A 24,162-nucleotide genomic window follows, 5' to 3' on the forward strand; every position below is an offset into this window, starting at 1 on the left:
GAGGTGAATTTCTCAACTGCCCGTCATCCAGAAACCAACGGGCAGGCGGAAAGAGCCAATGGTGTCCTCCAGCAATATTTGAGGTGTTATGTGAATGACAGGGAGAATGATTGGGTGGAGAAGCTGGCGTTGGCAGAATTTGCCTACAACAATGCAGAGAACGTGTCCACGGGGATGAGCCCCTTTTTGGCTAATCACGGGTGTCATCCCCGAGCCTTCCCAGGGGGGGAAGGGAAGAACTGGAGCGTTCCAGCTGCAGAACAGTTCGTTGAAGAAATGGAAGCGATCCATCGCCAGCTCCAACTTAACTTAAACAGGGCTAAGGAGGAATATAAGAGGCAGGCAGACAAAACCAGAAGGGAAGGGGAAAGCATTAGGGTGGGGGACCAGGTGTGGCTGTCCACCCAAGGGTTACCATTCAAAGGGGGTTGTAAGAAGTTAAGACCCAAAAGGCTGGGCCCATTTGAAGTCACGCAGCAGGTCAACCCAGTGGCTTTCAGACTCCGGTTACCGAACCACATGAAGCTGCACCCAGTGTTCCACAGGTCGTTGCTGTCACCGTATAAAGGGGACAGAGAAGGGAGGGTCAATAGGGGACCAGCTATGGAGGAAAAAGAACACAGCTACCATGTAGCGGAGATTCTCGATTCCAGGTGGAAGGGAGATCAAGTAGAGTATTTGGTAATGTGGGAAGGGGAGCCGGAGTCGGAAAACACCTGGGTCATGGCAGAGGATGTAGATGACGAGGTTTTGATAGAAACTTTTCATCAGAGATTCCCTCGTAAACCTCAGCCAGTGGCGAGGTTCCGGAGGGAATACTTTGCCACCACCGACGAAGAAGAAGAGTTGGAGGGGTTCTCTGATTCCGAGGCGGAGGAGGATTCAGCGAGCCGGAACGAAGACCGATGGAGGGAAATGTTCGAGACGTCTGAAGATGAAGAGGATTCTTTTCGGGGTTTTAGCTCCTCACCGCCCAGAGGAGAGAGTAGGGGCGGGGGGGAAGGGGGCCCTGGAGGGGAGGTGGATGTCAGGGAACTGACATCAGAGGAAAGGGAGGTGGTAGGGCTCCCAGAGGCTGGGAGAGAGTCAGCAGCTAAAGCAGGGACCAGCAGGGGGAGCGAGTGGTCTCTGGAGGAGGATCTCAGTAATGCTGAGAGAGACGCAGAAGCCAAGGCAGGAACTAGCAGGGGAGAGAAAGGGGTGAGAGACACGTCCAGCGAAAACAGTGGGGAGGTGTCAGAAGCAACCGTAGGGAGACCCATACTTCGCCGGAAGCTGCCACGTCGTGAGTCCAGGAGACGCGTTTCCGTTAAGGAGCTTCTTTGCTGGAAACGCTTCCGCAGGCAGCCACTGTCAGACTCTACTAGTGACTAGAGCAGACATGTCTGAGGAGCTCTGTCACACACAGAGGTTTGTGGAGCCGCACAAACTCTGAGGGGGCACAATTTTAAGCACAAGCAGCTAATCATCCCCTCATAGCTGTGTTCCATGAAGTGGGACTATTGTCCTTTGTTCTTTTCCTTTTTGCTGTCTGATGCTAGAGAGAGAGGGAGCCATGTTGTAGTACTCTGTGTGTTTAAATGTAAATAAAGTAGATTAGCCAAAATGCTGAGTTGCTGAGGTCTATTACGCAACTGCGCAAACTCTGCGGATTCCTAAGTGTGCCGGTGTCGGTTGGCATCGGTCGCTGTGATGTTCGGGCAGAAGAAAGCTTTTGAAGCTCCCGAACGATCGACCAGGAGGGAGAGAACATGCCAGTTGGGCATGTGTCTCTGCCAGTGTCCTACTCGAGTGTAGGCTGGGCTCCTGACACTCATTTAGTCTTTCAACTTTAGCTATATCTGAGATTGCTGAAGCAGTCTTTTTTTCCTTCATGATTAAGGACACTTACTGAGAATACATGTTTATCAGGACAGCGCTAGGGAGGCTGGCGACACAAATCACACACAGCTTTCTCTGTTTCTCCTCTGGCAGGCTAGATTGTCCACCCAGCAATGTCCGTAGTGCTGCTCTTTGTTTTAGTAGCAACATTGGTTTGCCTGCACCCTTAGCTAATCCTTTTAGGTTTTAATTATTGTTGTTCTGTGGTGGCCAGTAAGCAACAGGCTTTTAACCATCAGAAAGCAACTATGATATCTTTTCAAATAGAAAACAAATGACCAATCAGTCAGAAGAGCATTCAGTGAGAGAATGCTATGTCACGTAACGAAAAGTGGCTTCCAAAAAAGGGGGGGGGGACTTTTAAGAAACTGCGGATTTCCAACAGGTACAAGTGTGAGAAACAACTGTATTAATCTCAGGTGTTTCTTTGTTCTCATTTCAATAAGTCACATATTACTTATACAAATCTATTTCCCCCCCCTAGTGACATGCCACTATATTTTAATTTTAACACAAGGCAAGCATTCAAAGCGAGATTAAGTTTATTAAAAGGAAGGGGAGAAATGGAAGCATTTGAAGGCATCTCTTAAAAATAAATAAATCAAGGCTTTAATTTTCTTTTACTCCTAATTGATTTCTACTGGAAAAAAAGACCATGTCCATTGCCAGTTAAATGCCAGCCAAAATTAGATTAACAATATCCGGTGTAATTACATATCATCATGTACAGATCTCAAAACCTTTATCCCACGACACAGTGGATGAACCTATGTGCCGTTAAATGATTAGGAAGAGATTCCAGCAGCACAGCTAGAGATTGCTACTGCTTTGAATCGTTTTCTTGAAACAGTAGCAACCATACCTTTGTAGCTCCGAAGAATAAAAATAAATCACAAAAGTGTCATGCTCCGACAATCATTAACTGGTAAATAAACAAAATAACTTCAGTTGCCTCGCTTCAAATTGCACCAGAGTGTTTCCACAACACAGATGAAGCTATCAGAAGTCTAAAAACCAGGGCAAGAGAGAGAGAGGAAACAGACAATTTATATGCAACAAGACTGTGCTCGCCAGACTGCTATCTAGGGAGGGAGGGCAAAATTGCCCAGAACTCACAAAAATAAGACAAGACATCTTATCAATATGATCAAAATCTTTAGCAAAACAAGGCCCAGCACTATGCAGAAAGCAAGATTCTACCACACTTGCACACATTCCATCAGGAAAACAGAAGCATGGTTATAATAAATAGCGTAGTGAAAATGGTTGTTAACAAGCTGTAGTATAATTGCAATGAGGGTATCTCTGTTTCCATGCTGCACGTTTTTCATTATGAATAAACATCAAATTGCAATACAATATTCACCGAAGAACCCCCTTTCTCTCACTCCGTCTCCCCAGCATATCATGAAGCTCATTAAAATAAAAAAAGGCCATTTGATGGAATAATAAGGCACAGGCAACAGTGAAATGGGGAGCAAAGCAGAAAGCAAGCTTCTGGACGCATGTGAGTTTCAAGCGTTTGGTTGCTTTGCAAACTGGGCAACTTCTGAATTTACCTCCCAAACACCTGCAGGTCTGTGATAATTCACTGGGTGTTAGGGACAAACGACAGGCTACATTGGCACAACTTTGGGACATGAACAATTTGCTGGGGATTATACGCTGCAAAATGCAACACCAATGCTATTTCATAACCAAAACACAGATATCAACAGAGTTTAGGAAGCAACATCATCTGATCCTAGGAGAGGGGTAAGGAAGCTTTTGAAACCCAAGGGCCACATTGTTTCCTGAACAACCTTCCAGGGGCCATATGAATGAGAGTGGAAGGTGGACGGAGAGGGAGAAGTGAGTGGAACAACAGATTTGACTCAATCTTTGTACAGCAAGCCGATATATTCTGTGTTCACAAACACATACCGTATTTTTCCATCTATAAGACGCCCCCATGCATAAGACGCCCCCTATTTTTGGGGACTCAGATTTAAGAAAATGGGGGAAGGCGGCCCAGGGTATAAGACACCCCCTAATTTTTGACATTATTTTTTTATGGGGGAAACCTAGTCTTATACACGGAAAAATACAGTATATAGAAATAAATGCTTCATAAGGAAATAAACAACTCTCTGACTTTTAGAAGACATCTGAAGGCAGCCCTGCACAGAGAAGTTTTTAATGTTTGATGTCTTACTGTGTTTTAATTTTCTGGAAGCCACCCAGAGTGGCTGGGGCAACCCAGTCAGATGGCTGCATATGGTATCATAGAACTGTAGAGTTGGAAGGGACCACAAGGGTCATCTAGTCCAACCCCTTGCAATGCAGGAACCTTTTGCCCAACGTGGGGCTCAAACTCACAACCCTGAGATTGAGTTTCATGGTCTATCTAGCTCAGTAGTGTCTACACAGGCTGGCAGCAGCTCTCCATGGTTGCAGACAGGGGAATCTCTCCCAGTCCCACCTGGGACTGAACCTGGGACCTTGCGTAGGCAAGGCAGGTGGAAGCATGACAGAGGCTTCATCGACATGGCGAATAAACCTTATTCCAGTGTCTGCAATTTGTTTTAACCCTGAATTATACATTGTTGTTACCCGCTTCACGACCTGTTAGTAAAGGCCACGTAATACCATATTTAATCGAACATTAATGCACACTTTTTTTGCCAAATCACATGGCGAAAATTAGGGTGCACGTTAGATTCGGTGGCACATTACGTTCGAGTAAATATGGATATTATTATTATTATTATTATTATTATTATTATTATTATTATTATTACTACAGTGGTACCTCTGGATGTGAACGGAATCCGTTCCGGAGCCCCGTTCGCATCCAGAAGCGAACACAACCCATGTCTGCACGTCTGCGCATGCGCAGATCACGATTCGCCATTTCTGCGCATGCGTGTGACGTCATTTTGACCATCTGAGCATGCACAAGTGGCGAAACCCGGAAGTAACGCACTCCGTTACTTCCAGGTCGCCACAGCGCACAACCCAAAAATACTTATCCCGAAGCTTCTTCAACCCGAGGTATGACTGTATTATTATTCCTGTCAACTCTGGCTAATGAGGCTTTGCAGCTTTCTGAAGCACTAGAAAACCCCTTCCTCTTTGCACAGCTAGCAAACGGAGGTGAATCGAGGATAAGCACAGACAGGCTTGTGTGGAAAGCGGTGGGCTCTCCTTCATTAGAGGTGTCTAAACATACCGTATTTTTCTTTCCATAGGACACACTTTTTTCCTCCTAAAAAGTAAGGGGAAATGTCTATGCGTCTTATGAAGCGAATGCTGCACTCATTTTAAAGCAGCAAAGTGGGACAGGAGCCGCTTACACGGGTGTAAAGAAAGCACAGTGGGAGCCGTGTAATCCCTCCGACCCCATGCTCAGCCACCCCATTGGGATGGGCGCACGCAAGCGCACACGCCCTTGGGACGACGCTCGCGTGGGCGACGTCCCACGTCCCCACAGGTGATGTGCCACCATGCCAGACCCTCCTTCCACCACTGGTCTTGCCAGGACAGTAGTGCCTTCCTTTGCAGAAGCGTGAAATTTGAAGGGCGGCTGTGGTTTGGTCCTTGTGTTGTGTACAAAGGTGTGAATTAGGTAGGTTGGACTTTAAACGGGAAATGAATCAGATTTCTTCCTCATTCCTCCCTCATACGAAAGCCCCCGGAGCTCTCTGCAATGAAGAAAAAGGAAGAAAGTCCCACTTCTCTTAGCTTCATTAAAATAATTGTGTAGGTCCAAACCATACAGTCCTTAGATCTAAGGGACTGAATTTGGGAAGCTTGTATATTTCCATTGCCTGCCCCCCTTACTAGGGGGTAAAGTCTCTCTTCATTTGTTAATGACAGTGATGATGGTTCTTAATGTCACTGTTGATTGCTGTTCACTTTACATGGTTGAAATATTATTCTGATATACTGGTAGTTTATTAAATAGTTTAGTACAACATTTGATTCAGAATATTTTTTCCCTTGTTTTCCTCTTCTGAAAACTAGGTGCGTCTTATGGAGTGGAAAATACAGCAGTTTGGGTGGCTATTTGTTAATGATTCTTTAGCTGTGGTTCCTGCACTGCAGAGGGTTGAAGATGGCCCCTGGGATCATATCCAACTCTACATTTCAATGATTCTACAACACCTAAGGGCAACTATGCTGAATCTGTCCCTTGCCGGGAAATAATTCTCCCTCTGTAGTCTCTTAAAGGATTCACGGGCCTTTGGAAAAATCCTGGTTCTTCTTAAATGTCAACCATGCAGACAAAAATCCAAAAGCAAACTGAGGTTACCAGTTAAGTATTCCAAGCCTTAACCTAGCAGAAGTTCACCCAAGATTTACTTCCTTAGGGCAGCAGGTAGCCTATCAATTAGAGAGATGCACACACTCACTCACGCAAAATCTACCATTACACAGAGCTGCTCTGCAGCTGCGTCTGTCTGCCAAATGGTCTCCCCTCCCCCCTGGAAAAAAAAATCCCTCACATATTTTGTAACTATTGTTTCACATACAAATGTTCTCTTTTTTTCCTTAAACCCTTGACAGGCTGTCTTGGATGCTTCAGTTAGAGGGTTTGCATGTTCCCTTCAGCAACTCCCCAAAGCCAACACACAGATTTGGTTTAGCAGAACAGCTTGCTTACCTTGGTAGTGTTCCAGACAACTCTGTAGCAGTCTCTCTGCAAAAAAGAAAAAGAAGAGAAGACACACAGAAGGGAAACTTCGTTAGTATTTAAAAGAGCTTATTCCTAATGACTTTGGGAAGGGTAACAAGAACTTAAGACATACGTTGAAAGCAGCCAGCTTTAATTAGGGACGTTTCCAAAATTCACACACAAATATCTCCCCAGATTTTGATGCTCCAAAGTGGAACGGATGCATCAGGAATTAGTCTGTTTCTTATTTCCGAATTTTGTACAGGGTGTTGTGCATGGGCAGTTTGCAGCAGCTTCCTGCCTTTATTTACAGCAGCGCCATCAGGGCAGGACTTGGGGGCAGATGTCTATGACTTTACTGAGCACCATGAGCTGAGGAGTCTGCAAAGGCCTCAGGGTGGGCTGATTATATTACGAAGTAAGCAATATGCATTGCCCTCTAAGGAGGGAGGCCGCCGTACAATCAATACACATTTACAACACAGATGCACATTATTTCAGCGCATCATTTGGGCGCCCTCTCTTGGGATGGGGAAGACATCCGATTCACTTTGCATGTCAATGAGAACTACTTAATTTGTGCTTTTCAGAAACAAATCCAAACACGGCCACCCTTCGAAATTTGCAATGCAAATTTTGCAACGCATCTTTCCTTCTCCAAATTTTGCAATGCAGATTTCCAGCTAGGTAATGCGCACAAAGAACGCATAGACCGGGGTAAGGCATGCACAAAGATGCATATATTAGTGGGAAATCATGCAAGAAATGCCTTGTATTAGGGAAAATTCCATCACTAGGAGAAATCCAATGGTGAATTTTCATGAGGACTTTTCGAAGCAACATTTTGCGAACTGCTGTGGAAATGTGGAGAACTAAAGACTGGGGGGGGGGATGAGAAACCAAAAGAAACCAAAATTGCCAGCTTCACCCTTTCCAAGTCCTCTCCTGTCTCCGTATTATCAATGTAAACAGGAACAATGACAAAACTCTCAAGAAATGTAATATTGGTTTGATTGCAGACATGACCACAGAAATAATATTTTTGTACGGTGAATGCAAGGAGGGAGCATCAGAAGTTGTCTTATACAATCTCTGACTATTTCTCCATCTAACTTACACTGACTGACAGCAACTCTCCAGGGGTACAGGCAGGGGTCTTTCAAATTACCTCCTAACTGATTATTTTAATTAGAGCTACCTGTGATTCAGCCTGGGATCTTCTGCATGAAAAACATATGTTCTGTCACTGAGCTATTATTCCTCCCATTAACATACCAGAGAAGATAATATGGAATCTGGTTTTTTAAATTTTAATTAACTCCACTTAAAAAAAAACAAATTCTGTACCTCTGCAATCCAAATCCTGCACCAGGAAAAGATGAATTATGTATATAATAAGGATAAAGAAACTGGATAATCTCCCTTATTTGAGAATTGGACTAGGTCTGGAGAAAGGCTAAAAGGAAGATGGAGAGAGAACCATGAGCCAGTTGGGGGATCCTATCAACATTAGTGCAGACTTGGCCAATTCTAGGCCCAGGCACATATATTAATTGAGTCCTCCAATCAGGATTAAAATTTGTTCCTTAGCAACCCAGTGAGACCAAGCCAATGATTATTTTCATGGTGGCAGGGGGTGTCCTTTCCCATGAAGATGATTATAGAATGATATCTTGTATTAGTGGTTGTATTAGTTCCTGGGCTGAAGCTAAAGGAACATGCTGCAGGGATTGGGTCCATGGATTTTTTAACTTATTGTCCTCTTCGATGAGTGGCTCCCATATTACTTATCAGAATTCTTCCTCATCCTTTACTATATGGTTCCAAGTGAGGTTGCAGCAATGGGGAGAATACCTCATTCATGGATTATGGTTTGTTCGCAAGTGACTTTTGTTGTTGTTGTTGTTATTCAGCAAAATTCTCTAGTTTCTGGGATTTCAGCAGGTGAGACAAGTGGCTGCTTGCTGGGGGCAGGGATGGGGAAGTAGGTGAGATGGTGAGCTTGGGGGAGTCCCAGGTTGCCAGCCACTGCTGATGAGGGCTAGAAAGCCTATATTTAAAATTAAAACATTAAAAATACCAAATTGCATTTAATGCCACACCTTGTACTCCAGCAGAACTACAGTATACACACAGTTAGGCTGATGGCATCTTAAAAGTCAAAAGCATTTGGATCTTACATAGCCACAGATGAGTTGTACCATATGATGCCATTGCCTGATAACAGCTCTATAAACTCTGCTCCATTAGACAAATGAAAATCTAAACTACAAAGACAAGCTGGGACAACATCAAATAGCATGATGATGGACCACTATTCCCCAGCTTCGGAAGGTTCCCGAATACCTGCATGGACACAACTTCTTAACCAGGAGGCATGGATGATCAACAGGGAATGTGATTGCCATCATATTCTGCTCGCAAGATTTGCAGGGATAGTAATTTGGTCAAGAATGGAGAAGGCATGTTGCATCAGGAGGGCGTTTTCATTTGTTCCGTCCTGGAATTCCCCTAACATTTTCCCATAACAAAGGAGTGCCAGCTTCTGCTGCAGCCTTTCAGCCTCACTGCATCCTATCTAGATTTAACTTTCAGAAAGGAGCATGTGTGGGTGTGCATTAGGACTAGGCCAAGATGGAAACATTCTTCCACTGGATTATGTGCTCCCACCACTGTAAGAGGCAATATACCACTGAGCCTCTTGGGCTTGCCGATCGGAAGGTTGGCGGTTCGAATCCTCGCAATGGAGTGAGTTCTCGTTGCTCTGCCCCAGCTCCTGCCAACCTAGCAGATCGAAAGCACCCCAGTGCAAGTAGGTAAATAGGTACCACTGCGGCGGGAAGGTAAACGGCATTTCCGTGCACTCTGGTTTCCGTCACGGTGTTCCGTTGCACCAGAATCGGTTTAGTCATGCTGGCCACATGATCCGGAAAGCTGTCTGTGGACAAATGCCGACTCCCTCGGTCTGAAAGCAAGATGAGCGCTGCAACCCCATAGTCGCCTTTGACCGGACCTAACCGTCCAGGGGTCCTTTACCTTTTCACCTTTACTTTTGAATGCTATTTGCTGGGAATTGCAGGAGGGGAGTGTGCTGTTGTAGACTGGTCCTCCATTCAGGGCACCATCGTGGGAACTAGACGCTGGATTAGATGGGCCTTTGGCCTGAGATCCAGCAGGGGTTGTCTTATGCTCCCCAAAGAAATATGCCTCAGATTCTTTCTCTCACATCTCCTTGGAGGGAAAAGAAGCTACTCTGCAGAATCATCTCAGAATATCCTCCACTGCTTTTCATGGCAGCTACTTCATATAATACCCCAGAATGATGCTAGAATTGGGGCACTGGATGATGGTTCTTCCACTTGTAATGGAAGTAAACACAAGCCTTGAGGGAGGAGGGAGAAGAAAGAAGCTTTGAGATGTGCGTAACCCCCTTTGCGGTGAATAAAGTCAGCTGCTGACTCACATATTTCAGCAGCAATCTTTCATGTGCTTAATTGCGCTCAAATAAAAATGTCACCCTTTCGGCAGATCAAATTCTCACTTTCGCATTATACATGGCAGCAGAAGGGTAATGACTTAGGACGTCATGCTCGAATCCAAGAATGCAGGTCATAAGTCAGGAGAGCGCGGCATAAAAAAGAAGAGAGAAAGAAAGGAAGGCAAAAGAGCAATAGATGAAAAGGCCAGGTGTATTATTCCCTTGTAGTTTTCAACGCCAGACATTCTAAAATTCAGCCTGCAGGCAAGGCACGACAAATCCAAGGACCCCCATCACCCCATTTGCAAATGAAGGAAGGAACATTGCAGCAGTCCATTTTTATCAGCTGCTACAATGATGTGAAATCCTTATTTCAAGTACTGCTAGAACTGCTGCCACTAGCAAGCCGGATGAGCAAAGGGTCCATTAATCTGGCCAACTCAGGGATATAGCACTGTAGCTCAGTGGCAGAGCATCTGTCTAGTATGCAAAAGGTCCCAGGTTCAATCCCCAGCACCTCCAGGTAGGGCTATGAAAGATTCCTTCTCTTAAAACCCTAGAGAGTTGCTGCCAATCAATGTAGACCAAGGGTCACCAACCTTCATGGTGCCCATGAAGGCTTCCAGAAGTGCCCCAGATTCTGATCTTTTACTATTAAAAAAACCCCAACAAATCTCAAACCCACCCAGAAAGTTATGGGGCATAATGTGCCATGATCTTCCAAGCGATTTCTGTGAAACCATATCTGTGCATACAACTTCCCTGCGTTATGAGACTAATCAGGAAAAGCAATAATATGAGCCACGCCATTTGTACACGTGCACACCAAAATTAGACAGTCCATCCTCATATGGTGGGGATGAAATTCTTGGTGGGTAGGGATGAGTTGGATTTGTGCCTCACCATGCTCCAACCCCCTACGCATTGGGCTGACTGCAGGAGGAAGTTACACAAGGACCAGCCCAGTGTGTTGGAGTTCTCAGCCTCAGATCAATCTCTGGCTCAGTTCAAATCAGGCACCATCTCCACTCTTGAGTCGCTGGCTCTGACCCACCCAACAGCTGCCAATAGCTCTGATAACAAGAAAGGAACTCCTTGCAGCAATCAAGGAGAGAAAAACGAAAAGCGATTTTACACAGTCTTCAGGCTCAAATAGTCTGCAAAATAATACTGGAAACCACAAGAAAATCTACATGTGAGTGTGTGTGTTATCCAGGTTGCAAATACTGTAATTTTCAGAACTGCAAATCTTACGAGCCGAATAGCAGGGATGTTACATCTGATTTCAAAAGAAAGAGTTGTTGGCCTGCCTAGAAAATAAGTACAACCAGCAGTTAGGAGGTAATCTTGCATATAAACTCAGTACATAGAATGAGAAGCCATCAGCCTGACACTAATCCAATGTTTCTTTAGCTGCAGAGGTAAAGCTGTATGCTTTACACATTTTACAGCTTTGTAAGTACAAGGAGCTACGCTGACAAGTAGTCAACATATTCACACAGCCTATGCTTTTATATGTAACAGGTGCTGCCTTGGCATTGGCTGCCCTGCTGTGATGTCACAGCACAGGGAGGGGGGGAAAGGCTAATCAGTCACAGTACAGTTGTTGATGAGAGAAAGGTCTACAAATGGGAATAGGGAAGAATAGAGAAGGTTGGAAGCTAGAGGGATTCTTTGGGTGGGAGGAGGTGTCAGCAGCAGGCCACAATAAAACAGACCAGCCCAAAGATGAGAGCAGCGAGTGATGTTGGAGGAAAGAGAGTCGAGGAGGCAGCATGTTATGTATTTGGAAGCATTTGGATGCAGGTATCTAATATAATCGACATCCCTCCCTCCCCAGTGGCTGACTGGAATGGATATATCCGGAGGGTAATAATCTGAAAACAAGATAAATGTTGACATGAATGGTAACTGTGAAAATATTAAGTGCCCTACAGGCCATTGAATGTGCAATTTAGTTATACATTTGTCCTCCACACTGAGGCAGCTGCGAAGTTAAAAGCGCTCAAGCCAGTGTGGTGTAGTGGTTAAGAGCGGTAGTCACGTAATCTGGGAAACCGGGTTCGTGTCTCCGCTCCTCCACCTGCAGCTGCTGGGTGACCTTGGGCCAGTCACACTTCTGTGAAGTCTCTCAGCCCCACTCACCTCACAGAGTGCTTGTTGTGGGGGAGGAAGGGAAAGGAGATTGTTAGCCGCTTTGAGACTCCTGAAGGGGAGTGAAAGGCGGGATATCAAATCCAAACTCTTCTTCTTCTCTTCTTCAACTTTTAAATTCATGTGGCTGTACCATCTCCCTGCTCCTTCAGTATTCTCCCAACTCTGCACTTGCAAGGTTTTTCTCCTACAGAATATTATCCCTCTTGGAAAGGAGATGGATTCTGCACGAGACTCCCTACAGATTTGGCAAATCTGATTCCACAGAGTCGTATTGCTTTCCACACCCAACATCTACTCATATTTTCTCTGGCAGCTATTCACTTTATTTTGATGCATGTACCAAAAGTAAAGGGTCCTCCTAGTATGTTTCCCTCCCTCCCCCCACCCTCCCCATGTTCTTTCTCCTCTCCCACATGAAACAAGACATGTCCCATAAGGAAACTATAGGATGGGTATGGTTTGAAGATACATGGGGTTTTGCTGAAGACACACAAGCCTTACCAAAGGTATGCAGGTCTGGACCAAGTCAACACAGAGATGTGTGACGACCTGGGAGCCACATGGAAACCTATCAGCTTTTAAAGTGTAAAGGTAAAGGTAAAGGTAAAGGTAAAGGGACCCCTGACCATTAGGTCCTGTCGTGACCAACTCTGGGGTTGCAGCGCTCATCTTGCTTTATTGGCCGAGAGAGCTGGCGTACAGCTTCCAAGTCCTGTGGCCAGCATGACAAAGCCGCTTCTGGCGAACCAGAGCAGCGCACGGAAATGCCGTTTACCTTCCCGCCGGAGCAGTAACTATTTAGGTAGATTTTGATGTGCTTTTGAACTGCTAGGTTGGCAGGAGCAGGGACTGAGCAACGGGAGCTCACCCCGTTGTGGGGATTCGAACCACCGACCTTCTGATCGGCAAGCCCTAGGCTCTGTGGTTTAACCCACAGTGCCCCCCCCGCGTCCCATTTTAAAGTGTATGTGTCTCCTAATATACTCATGTTTGTTTATTTGTAAGAAAATTTTCCTTTTAAGCATCAGAAATAGTAGTGAGAGTTCTGCAGCGTCAGAGATTTCAGCACCACACGTGCAATGCATTAGAGACCACGCGATTTCCAATCGCTGCCCATTTGAGCTCACTAACCTTCTCATATCAACATGCTTCTTCAAAACCCAGGGAATTTGTTTCTCATCTCAGCAATCAATTGCTTCTCTTCTTGTACCAATCACCTCTCTCCTCTATTCGCATTTCACACACATTTCTCTTTGGTTAAGAAAACATTAGCACAGGGATAGGACCATCCGGATATTGTGGATCTCTATCATCCCTAGAACTCATAGCCAATTGCTAGGGATGATGGGAAATGGAGTCCACGAGGATCTGGAGGACTACAGGTTTCTACATCTCCATCAGCAGGAATCCACAGAGCAGAGAAGTCTGCCCCATCGGTTCCCACCATATGCCACTATTCTGCTGTTTCATCCTAGATCTCTTCACTGAACCTCTGACTTGAAAATAATAATAATAATAATAATAATTTATTATTTGTACCCCGCCCATCTGGCTGGGTTTCCCCAGCCACTCTGGGCGGCTTCCACAGAAACCAAAAAAACATTAAAATATCATACATTAAAAGCTTCCCTGAATAGGGCCGCCTTAAGATGTTTTCTGAATGTCAGGTAGTTTTCCATCACCTTGACATCCGATGGGAGGGCATTCCACAGGGCGGGCGCCACCACCGAAAAGGCCCTCTGCCTGGTTCCCTGTAGCTTCGCTTCTCGCAATGAGGGAACCGCCAGAAGGCCCTCGGCGCTGGACCTCAGTGTCCGGGCAGAACGATGGGGGTGGAGACGCTCCTTCAGGTATACTGGGCCGAAGCCGTTTAAAATTGGGAATTGGCAGGGAGTGATTATCCACCATTGTCATCAGCCACCATTGCTCACCCTCAGCATCCTTCTACCGAATGACATAACATTGTCCCAAGGGAGTGGGTGACCGTTGCTGGAAAGAGCAAAAGCATCTCATTATCCTTTGGGGCAAACTGTTTCACTGACTCTCCCAGTAATAAGACAAGAAAGGAGCTAATTAAAATACATATGCCATTGAGAGCAGTATGGAAACCACCGGAAGGAGGTGGTTACGGACTGGGAAAACCCAATCTTCTTAGAGATGCTGAAATCAGTCAAAATGTCACCTAATGTATTGGCCCGAATATAAGCCGAGCTTTCCCCCCAAATTCCAACTGTGAAAAGTTAAAGTGTGGTTTATATTTGCGACCTTATGGTACGCAGCCAGGAGCACGGGGCAAACAGTGCCAGGTGCTTGGCAAAGCGGCCCACGCCCCATGCGCAGTCCCCCGCCCTCTCTCCCAAGGCTGGGAAAGGAGAGAACAAGGAAGGGGAAAGGCCGCTGGCAACGCAGTGTGGCTCCCCCCCCCCCAGTACGCAGCCAGGAGCAGCGAGGAAGGGAGCAGCTTTTGTTTGGGTATTTTCCCCTCCCCCCCCCACCTCCAATTTTAAAGCTGCGGCTTATATTCAGGTGCAGCTTATATTCAGGCCAATACGGTACTTCTGTAACAGGACACAAACTGGTTCAGGTCATAATGCCTGGACTCTTATAAAACAATGCGGTTTTACCATAAAAAGCTCTTCTTTGACTTTAAATGTACAAGAAGATTCTGTGCATGAAATGAAGAGGTGATCAGGCTGAGAGCAAGTTGTTTTGTAGGTGCGCGCGCACACACACACACTTTCACATTAGGCCCTTACTTTAGTACTATTACGATACAATTATCTTTATTGCCATTGTCCCATACAGAACAACGAAATTGAAAAAATCTACACCAGACATTCAAAAACCAACAAGCCTACTGTCCCAGCCTGGTTAGCCCCCTAAAAACTCTGATCCCCCATAATTAAATATAATATACTCCCACAGAGACTACCTTACACTGCATTTAAAACCAAAATCACATTTGGCTAGAAACTGTTTCTCAGGCAGCTAGTCCTAGTCTGTATAACCCTGTACCTTCTTCCAGAAGGCAGAAGCTGAAAGAGATCATTTCCGGGTTGTGTATTATCCTGCGCTATCTCTGCAGCTTTCTTATGACACCTGGCAGCATAGATTTGATCCAAGGTGGGAAGAGTGCACCTAATTATTCCCTCCGCAGTCTTTACAACCCTGGACAGCATTGTTTTTCCCCTGACCGTGCATATATCCATGTTATGAGCCAGGTGCCAACATTCCAAAATCCAGATGAGCTCCCCACACCCTGGACAAAGCTTGCAAATACTTCAGCTGGGTCTCAATTCAGCTGAAAGGCGCCAACGCTCACTAAAATCCAGCACTACTATTTTGGAGCAGTGATTTACTCCAGCGACAATGCATCACCACTCAACTAGACATCTGCCCCCTCCCCACTCTCTCTCCCCAAACAATAATAAATTCTTAAGGCAGTTTGCACCATTAAGGAACTGTTAGACTTCACTATGCACAGGTAGGTCTATTAATCACCCCGCCCTTCATGTGCTATAATTCTGCCACCGTTAAATAAGAGGAACTACTAAGTACCCGAACCAACTATTAAATGAGCCTTCGCGCTCATTAAAAGCTCACTTATTTGGGCTTCAGAAACGGCAAGTCTAACCAGCCTGGGAGGAGTGCCAGCGAAGTTGGGAAGATGACACAGAAATCTTCATTTATCCAGCAATATTGTCAGAGACAGAGAAGGGGAAGAGGAGAGGAGATGTGCGAGAGAGGAGAAAGAGACAAAGAGAAGGCAACCAGCAAGGCTTAGGAACAGAAATGGGGGAAGGAATTCGGTTTGGCTCAATTAGTACTTCCTGACATGATGTGGAAACTGAAGCACTTTGGGGGAAATTCAGAGAAGTGATGGTTTCAACGTATTTAAAAAGTGTGATATAATGTACATTTTTTGGGGGGGGGCATGCATTAAAATGCATATCTTTGTTGACAATAGCACCACAAAATGAATTACAAATCACAAACTGGCTTCCAGGAAATGTGTGTCTTAGGCAAAATTGCATAGAAAAATTTGCGTATCGAGAGGAGGGTGCACTAAAATGCTGGTGTATTTGTGAGAGACTTTCCCCCCCTCTAAGCAAACTGATGTGAAAATGTGATGAGCCAAACTTAAGGAGAAAAACCGAAATTGGCAGTTTCCTCCATGCCCACTTAGGAACCATTTTCTGCAGTTGAATTAAGAAAATGGCAACTCTTATAACAAGAACTGTACAGCTTTTTCAGTTGTGTTATCAAAGGCCAATTTATCAGTTTGATGTTGCTGTTGTTGTTTTTTTAATGGTGGGAGTATCCCACTCACCCCCAAAAATCAGATTGTGAGAACTTATTATTAAATGTAATTATAGAAGTCACCCAGGCCTCCTCCCCCCCCCCCGTAGGAAAAAAAATTATGCTTTATCGCTGAAAATGAGCAGCGCTGGGAGCGTTGAGGAAGAACTGCCGCAAGCAAGGTTGTGAATTGAGAATGATGCCATTTATTTTCACCACAGCACATGCGGCTGTGCATGTATGTGGCAAGAAATAAATCCAGATTTTTATATTTTATTTTTCTAAAGAGCTGCTGCCAATTAGCAATCCTATTCAAGATGTTCAGTTCAAGGTCAAATGCCTTTGTCTGAATGTAACAATAGACTGAGACTACAGCAGTCGTGCCGGATCCTCTGTGGATTATTAATTTCTACCCCATCCTCTTCCAGCACTCGAGACAGCTTAATAAAAATGAAAAATCATTAAAACCATCAATAGGATTCCAACCCCCCAACCCCCCCATTTATATATACGGCTCTTATATTGTCCCACCTTCTGGCACCAATGGAGCCTTTAAAAGCAGCTTGCAAATCACTTTAATTAATGTTAAGGTCAGTATAAAGAACCACCTCTTTCAATATCCAAGTCCTGAGATGCTGCACTCCATTTCACGGAACAGCAGCAGTAACAACACACACAGACTAGTTGGCATTTAAACTCTAGTCTCTTTGGCCTGAGCCTCTTTATACAGTGGTACCTCGGGTTACAGATGATTCAGGTTACAGACGCTTCAGGTTACAGACTCCGGTAACCCAGAAATAGTACCTCAGGTTAAGAACTTTGCTTCAAGATGAGAACAGAATTTGCATGGTGGTGGTGAGCGACAGCAGGAGGCCCCATTAGCTAAAGTGGTGCTTCAGGTTAAGAACAGTTTCAGGTTAAGAACGGGCTTCTAGAACAAATTACGTTCTGGAAGCACCATTGTACCCGAAGTCCCATTGTACTACTTTTCTTCCAGTTTGTTCTGGTAGCAGTGCTGTGAGTGCTTGCAGAATTGTAGAACTATAGCGTTAGAAGGGACCATGAGGATCATCTAGTCCAATAATAATAATAATAATATGCCACCGATTTGGTTGGGTTTCCCCAGCCACTCTGGGCGGCTCCCAACAGAATATTATAACACAATAAAACATCAAACATTTAAAACTTCCCTAAACAGGGCTGCCTTCAGATGTCTTCTAAAAGTCAGATAGTTGCTTATTTCTTTGATATCTGATGGGGGGGGCGTTCCACAGGGCAGGCGCCACCACCGAGAAGGCCCTCTGACAGGTTCCCTGTAACTTCGCTTCTCACAGCAAGGGAACTGCCAGAAGGCCCTCGGAGGTGGACCTCAGTGTCCAGAGAGAACGATGGAGGTGGAGACGCTCCTTCAGATATACAGGGCTGAGGCTGTTTAGGGCTTTAAAGGTCAGCACCAACACTTTGCAATGCCTGGTGTGGGTCTCAAACCCACAATCCAGTCTCACATCATACCAACAGAGCCAAACAGCATCCATATATATGAGGGAGAACAGGAGCCAGCTCCTAGGGGCCAAGATCCCTTCCCCTCAATAAAATATTTGAGGGGGCTGCACCCCAAGGCGATGGCCATTGCCATTCAAATATTTGGCATGTGGCCACTATTGTGATTGATTATGTGGGGTAGGATTTACCTGCCCCCCCTGTTAAGTTGTGGGTGAACATACCAGACGACACAGCGATTCTTCAAACAGCTCTTGTTTATTCACAGGCCAGAACAGAACTGAACTGAAAGGTTCAGCCAGCCAGCTTATCTAGCGCTCCAGTACAACGCAACTGTAACAACTTTCTGCAGCTATCCAATCACTGAAGGTCACTTTCAATCCCTTATTTGCATATGTGGACCTGAGTGAAAACTATCTACAGTATCCCCCTGCTGGCCCAGGGTGAGAACTTAAGTACATAACACCCCCAATTTTTATTCAAGTTGGCACCCCTGCGAGGGTGGGATTAGCAGACTTGAAAAAACCTCACAATTTGCAGAAGTGCCCAAAATAAATTAACCTAGGCAAAGAAGCTTAAGTGGGGGGGCAAGCAGCCCGATGAGGACCCGGGTATGCTAAGTGGCAACAGAATGCTGACTGCCTCTTGGGAGGTGCAGGGACAGAAAGGCAGGCAGAACACGGAATGTAATGGAGTATTGTAGAGATGGGCATGTTTACTGCTTAAAGCACTGAACAGGAACGCAACAGACTGCAACCTTGTGGCTGCAGGTACCTCTTGCGAATTCCTGTTTTCGGTTTTTCCATAAAACAACAAACCCGCTGAATATCAGCCAGCCCATCTGCACCTCTTCACACATGTATGTTTGTTCCAAACAATACATTTCGGTTTATTTTGCCAGTTTATATTGCCAGCTTAAATTACAAACAGGAACCCTGCACTAAATCACTCCCCCCCCCGCCTTTCCCCCCTTTTCGTATATCACTAAAGAAAATGGACGGCCTGCAATAAATATAACCCAATTTTCATTTCCGCCTGCTCCGGTGATCTCAACCATTTGTGTCTCTGCTCAAATCCATATGACATAATAGATGTTAAACCTGTTATACCTCCCAGGACCAAATATTGCTTCTACAAAATAAATGTAATCTGGGGAGAGAAGGAGGCAAATAACCCCCCCCCCAAACCAGCAGATTGTTTTAAATAATGGCAGCTGTTTGATGCCAATTCAGAAAGTTTGGAATCTGTAAAACTATTCCCAGCACAGAAGTTGAGTGGGAAAAGGGCAGAAATGAAGGTGCCACATTGTGCAAAACTGCATTACATATTTAGACACATAGTTTGCCCTATCTTGTGGTCTCACATTGAAATATACATAGGCAAGAACACAACACTAAGCACTCCATTCTCCCAGTGGCGTAGCGTGGGGGGTGCAGGGGGGCCGGCTGCACCGGGCGCAACATCTGGGGGTTAGGGTTAGGGGGCGCAAATCTACGGGTTAGGGGGTGCAAATCCACGGGTTAGGGGGCGCAAATTACTTGCCTTGCCCCGGGTGCTGACAACCCACGCTACGCCACTACATTCTCCTGAGCTGCCGGGTCCATTTTGATTCACTCAACACATGCCATATTTTCCGTTTTCATGCTAAACTTCCAAAAAAGAAAAAGAAAGACCTGAAGTTGTTCCTGGGAAAACATCTGCAATGATGCAACTTTCATTAGCCAGGAAGGGAACATAGGAAGCTGCCTTATAAGGAGTAAGACTATTGGTCCATCTGGTGCAGTATTGTCTACACTGATTGGCTACAGCTCTTCATGATTTCGGGCTCTCCCAGCCCTCCCTAGAGATGCCAGGGATTTAACCTGGGGTCTTCTAACAAACAGGTAGCTCAACTCAAGAGCTACCAAAAGAAAAATGGACATTATTTATGTGTGCTACAACAGCAGCAAGAATCTTGATTGCACAATACTGGAAGATGGAAGAAATACCGTCTGAATTGATCTGCATTGGCTCCCAGTACGTTTCTGAGCACAATTCAAAGTGTTGGTGCTGACCTTTAAAGCCCTAAACGGCCTTGGTCCAGTATACCTGAAGGAGCGTCTCCACCTCCATCGTTCTGTTTGGACACTGAGATCCAGCACCAAAGGCCTTCTGGCGGTTCCCTCATTGCGAGAAGTGAGGCTACAGGGAACCAGACAGAGGGCCTTCTTAGTAGTGGCGCCCACCCTGTGGAACGCCCTCCCTTCAGATGTGAAGGAAATAAGCAGCTATCCTATCTTTAAGAGACATCTGAAGGCAGCCCTGTTCAGGGAAGTTTTTAATATTTAACGCTGTACTGTTTTTAATTGGGAGCCGCCCAGAGTGGCTGGGGAAACTTATACCATCAAAGGAACAATAGCAAGAAAAGCTGATGAACTATGCAGAATTGGCTAAGCTAACAGGCAAACTATGAGAGAAAGACATAAAGGACTTCAAAAGAGTCCGGGAACCGTTTACAGTTTATTTGCAGAAACAACAGAATGGACTGGATTCACTGGCAGGATTTGAACAAACTTTCACAATTTCATTTGAGAACACAATTTCATTTGAGAACAGATATTTCAGAGAAATGAAAAGGGATTTTATTTTTGTGTAGTAAATAAAACTAAATAACTCAGCAGAGGGGGAGTTGAGGGAGGTCCAAAGGAGGGGAGGGAGAATAATTGTAAATAACATGATTTATTCAGAACGGATCCCGTTCACATCCAGAGGTACCACTGTATAGGGGAATTCAAAGGAAACCCCTGCCCTCCAAAAACTGGAGAGTAAGAACTGAATAGGAAAGAAGAGGCATGCCAGTCACCCCTAGTTTGCAATCATCTGGCAACCACACATTTTACAATGTTGGCCTTTGCATAGCTGACTGGCTACTTTTGACCAAACATGACTCCTCACCCACTCCAATATAGCCAACTGCCTTTGTATATTTGGGTTGTGCAATAAAAACAACGGGCTGCATCCAAGGTTAACTATACTTTGAGTAGACTCATTGAAATGGATTCAAGTTAGTCATGGATTTCAATGGGTTTCCTCGAGTGCGGCCAATGAGGGATGCAACCTGTCACTTTGCTATCAGAATGGATTGAAAAATATGGGTAAGCACAAAGACAAAACTGAGTTGGGATGCATTCAAGGCAGTGGAGATTGGCGCCCATGGGAATTAGGAGGGAGGCCAACGGCAGGGGGAGCTAGAGACCATGAAAGGCAGAGTCAACAAATTCTGGATTAGTTTCCATCCTCCTCCTGGCTGACTTCTACAAGAGTGATACTGAGATTAAGAAGGAGGGAGCAGAGGGAGCAGAGAGGCAGTGCCAGTCTCTGAGCTGGCTTTAAGTACGAAGGCAGGGCAGGTGAGAGCTGGCACACTGAGGTTTATGGGGCAGTGCCCCATTCAACCCAACAAACCAACCTCCACTGATTCTAGGGGACCGCCAGGGGTTTGTTCTTCTTTTACATTAAGCACAAAGGGAATCTTGTGGCACAATGAATGTATAGTGGTACCTCGGGTTACAGACGCTTCAGGTTACAGACTCCGCTAACCCAGAAATAGTACCTCAGGTTAAGAACTTTGCTTCAGGATGAGAACAGAAATCGTGCTTCGGTGGCGCAGCAGCAGCAGGAGGCCCCACTAGCTAAAGTGGTACCTCAGGTTAAGAACAGTTTCAGGTTAAGAACGGACCTCCAGAATGAATTAAGTTCTTAACCTGAGGTACCACTGTATCTGATGAAATAAGCTCCAGAATACAGATCCACAAGCAACAGTAAAAATTACTTAAGTTTTTAAGGTGCCACAAGATAATCACCTGATTCAGATGTTACACTGGCTAAACCATTATTTAGCACAACAATCACAAGCCACGGTCAGCCATGAGCTCATGTACTCCCTGCTCCCTCTCTTTTTCTCTGGTACATCTCCAAAGCCGAGTTCAGAAGTTTTCATTTCTGCTTTAGATTAACTAAGGACATGGGTGGCGCTGTGGGTTAAACCACAGAGCCTAGGGCTTGCCAATCAGAAGGTCAGGGGTTCGAATCCCCATGATGGGGTGAGCTCCCATTGATCGGTCCCTGTTCCTGCCCACCTAGCAGTTTGAAAGCACGTCAAAGTGCAAGTAGATAAATAGGTACCTCTCCGGCGGGAAGGTAAACGGCATTTCCGTGCGCTGCTCTGGTTCGCCAGAAGCGGCTTAGTCATGCTGGCCACATGACCCGGAAGCTATACACCAACTCCCTCAGCCAATAAAGTGAGATGAGCGCCGCAACCCCAGATTTGTCCATGACTGGACCTAATGGTCAGGGGTCCCTTTACCTTTACCTTAGATTAACTGCAACTTGCCATGTTGTCTAAAGCCCAACGGACTGCGGTTAATTTTAACTATGGTTTGTTTAAAACATGCCAACTTCAAACTGTTGGGGCATGAAAACGGATTGTTTAAACAACCCATGGGGGTTGGACAACACACTGTGGCTGATCAAAACTGAAAATGAAATTTTTCAATCTCCTCCTGGCAGTTTTGCCAGGGAGGACTGTGTGAACCTGAGGTTTATGACAGACCATCTTTGTCACAGTAAACTGTGAGTTAGCATTTTTAGTAATCAGATGGAAATGTTCAACACCACAATCACTATGAAGGAAGCATTTTAGGGACCGTCAAGGACACATCCCAAAGACTGCACCTTTAATATAATGATCATTTGGTAATTGAAGCTGGTTAGAAATCCACTTCAAAAGGAGTTGTATATTCTGTCAAACATGTAAGAGGTGACAACATCTGTCTGAAAAATATATATTTCAAAAGATCTTCCCCATGGAAAATTACTTTTGTGAAAGAAAAATAAAGGCCAAAATCAAAGACATATTTTTTTTAAATGCAAAGGAGCTAAATTATAGATAATATCCACAGAACTCTACCTCTATTAAAAAATACACTGAATCCTGGCATGCATTATGCACCAGCATTTCTTAATCCAGTCCCGATGTGTGGCATATTGCAATTGTGTGCAATTACAGTTAGCTATAATTAAGAACAATTATAGCTTTTATTTCTCTGCTTGTTCTTTAAAAAGCACATTTGTAATAAAACTCACCACTTCCCCCTCCCTCCCTCCCTTCTACATTCTGTTTTTTAAAAAGGTGAATGTAATTATACATCCCTATAACATTGCCAATAATTAGTTTGACTCTAGTATCTCCAGAAACCGTTTTCATTTTATCTGTCAACTGCACCATCCACCTTCAACGGAACACACCATAAAATTCTCATCATTAACCTTTGTCACCTCGTAAATCTGCAAAGAAACCTGAGCAAAATGAAGGTTCCATCACTTAAAAAGGGGATTTTAAGGCCAAACTAAGGTTTATAACAAACTGGGCAGATTGTGGTGTTCTCTCTCACTCTTCCCCACTGCCCCACATTAAAAAGGTGCAAAACGTCGTTTTGTGTATTGCTGTGAAAATGGCTTTATTGTTCCAGACTCTGGAACTCCCTCCCTGAAGAAGCCAGACTAGCTCCCTCCTTGCTGTCTTCTGAACTTACTGCTTTGAATGAAAGGTCATGGTGCCATACTGTTTTTACTGTAATTATTTCTATATTTAGGACAGATTTTATATAAGTATAGTTTTAATTATATTAATGTTTAATGGGGTTTTAATGACCCCCCCCATTTTTAAGCAGTTCTTGTTTTTATTTGTAAGCCATCTTGAGTCCCTGTCCCGAAATAGACAGGGTATAAATAAAAAGATATTCAAATCCTGCATAACATCCTTGCGGCGAAGCAGGTAAAATATGAGCTGGACAAGGTAACTGTCAGGTGGACTTGTAGCTGGTTGTACGAATTGATGATTCCTCACCATCCTGGGAAAAGTGACAAGTGGGGTGCCACAGGGTTCTGTCCTGGACCCATTGTTGTTCAACAACTTTATATGACTTGGGTGAAGGAATTGAGGGGATGCTCATCAAATTTGTAGATGACATTGTTACGGTAAAATCTGGGTGCGGGGCTACTCTGCCACCCAGCTCGTCGGACTAGGTCCGCGGGTCCCTGCAGAAGAAAATGAGCTCAGCCGGAGACAGGAGCAAACTGGAGAAGATCCAAGTTTATTGCGCAACAGGTTCAAGACGAGATTGAACAGCGAGAAACGGGTGACATTAAC

The 24,162-nt window shown here is 44.9% G+C and overlaps 1 protein-coding gene across 6 annotated transcripts in view; it reads right to left on the reverse strand.

Annotated features, from left to right (window-relative positions):
• The window catches only part of CELF2 (CUGBP Elav-like family member 2), a 543,470-nt gene that overhangs the window by 438,827 nt on the left and 80,481 nt on the right, over window positions 1-24,162 (reverse strand). For all 6 annotated transcript variants that reach the window (XM_082238999.1, XM_082238980.1, XM_082238982.1 and 3 more), the window contains exon 2: window positions 6,527-6,562. In XM_082238999.1, the coding sequence (XP_082095125.1) occupies window positions 6,527-6,562 (36 nt within the window). The remainder of the gene's footprint in view (window positions 1-6,526; window positions 6,563-24,162) is intronic.

The sequence above is a fragment of the Podarcis vaucheri genome (assembly GCF_965113315.1).
Source record: "Podarcis vaucheri genome assembly, chromosome: 10".
Lineage (NCBI taxonomy): Eukaryota > Metazoa > Chordata > Lepidosauria > Squamata > Lacertidae > Podarcis > Podarcis vaucheri.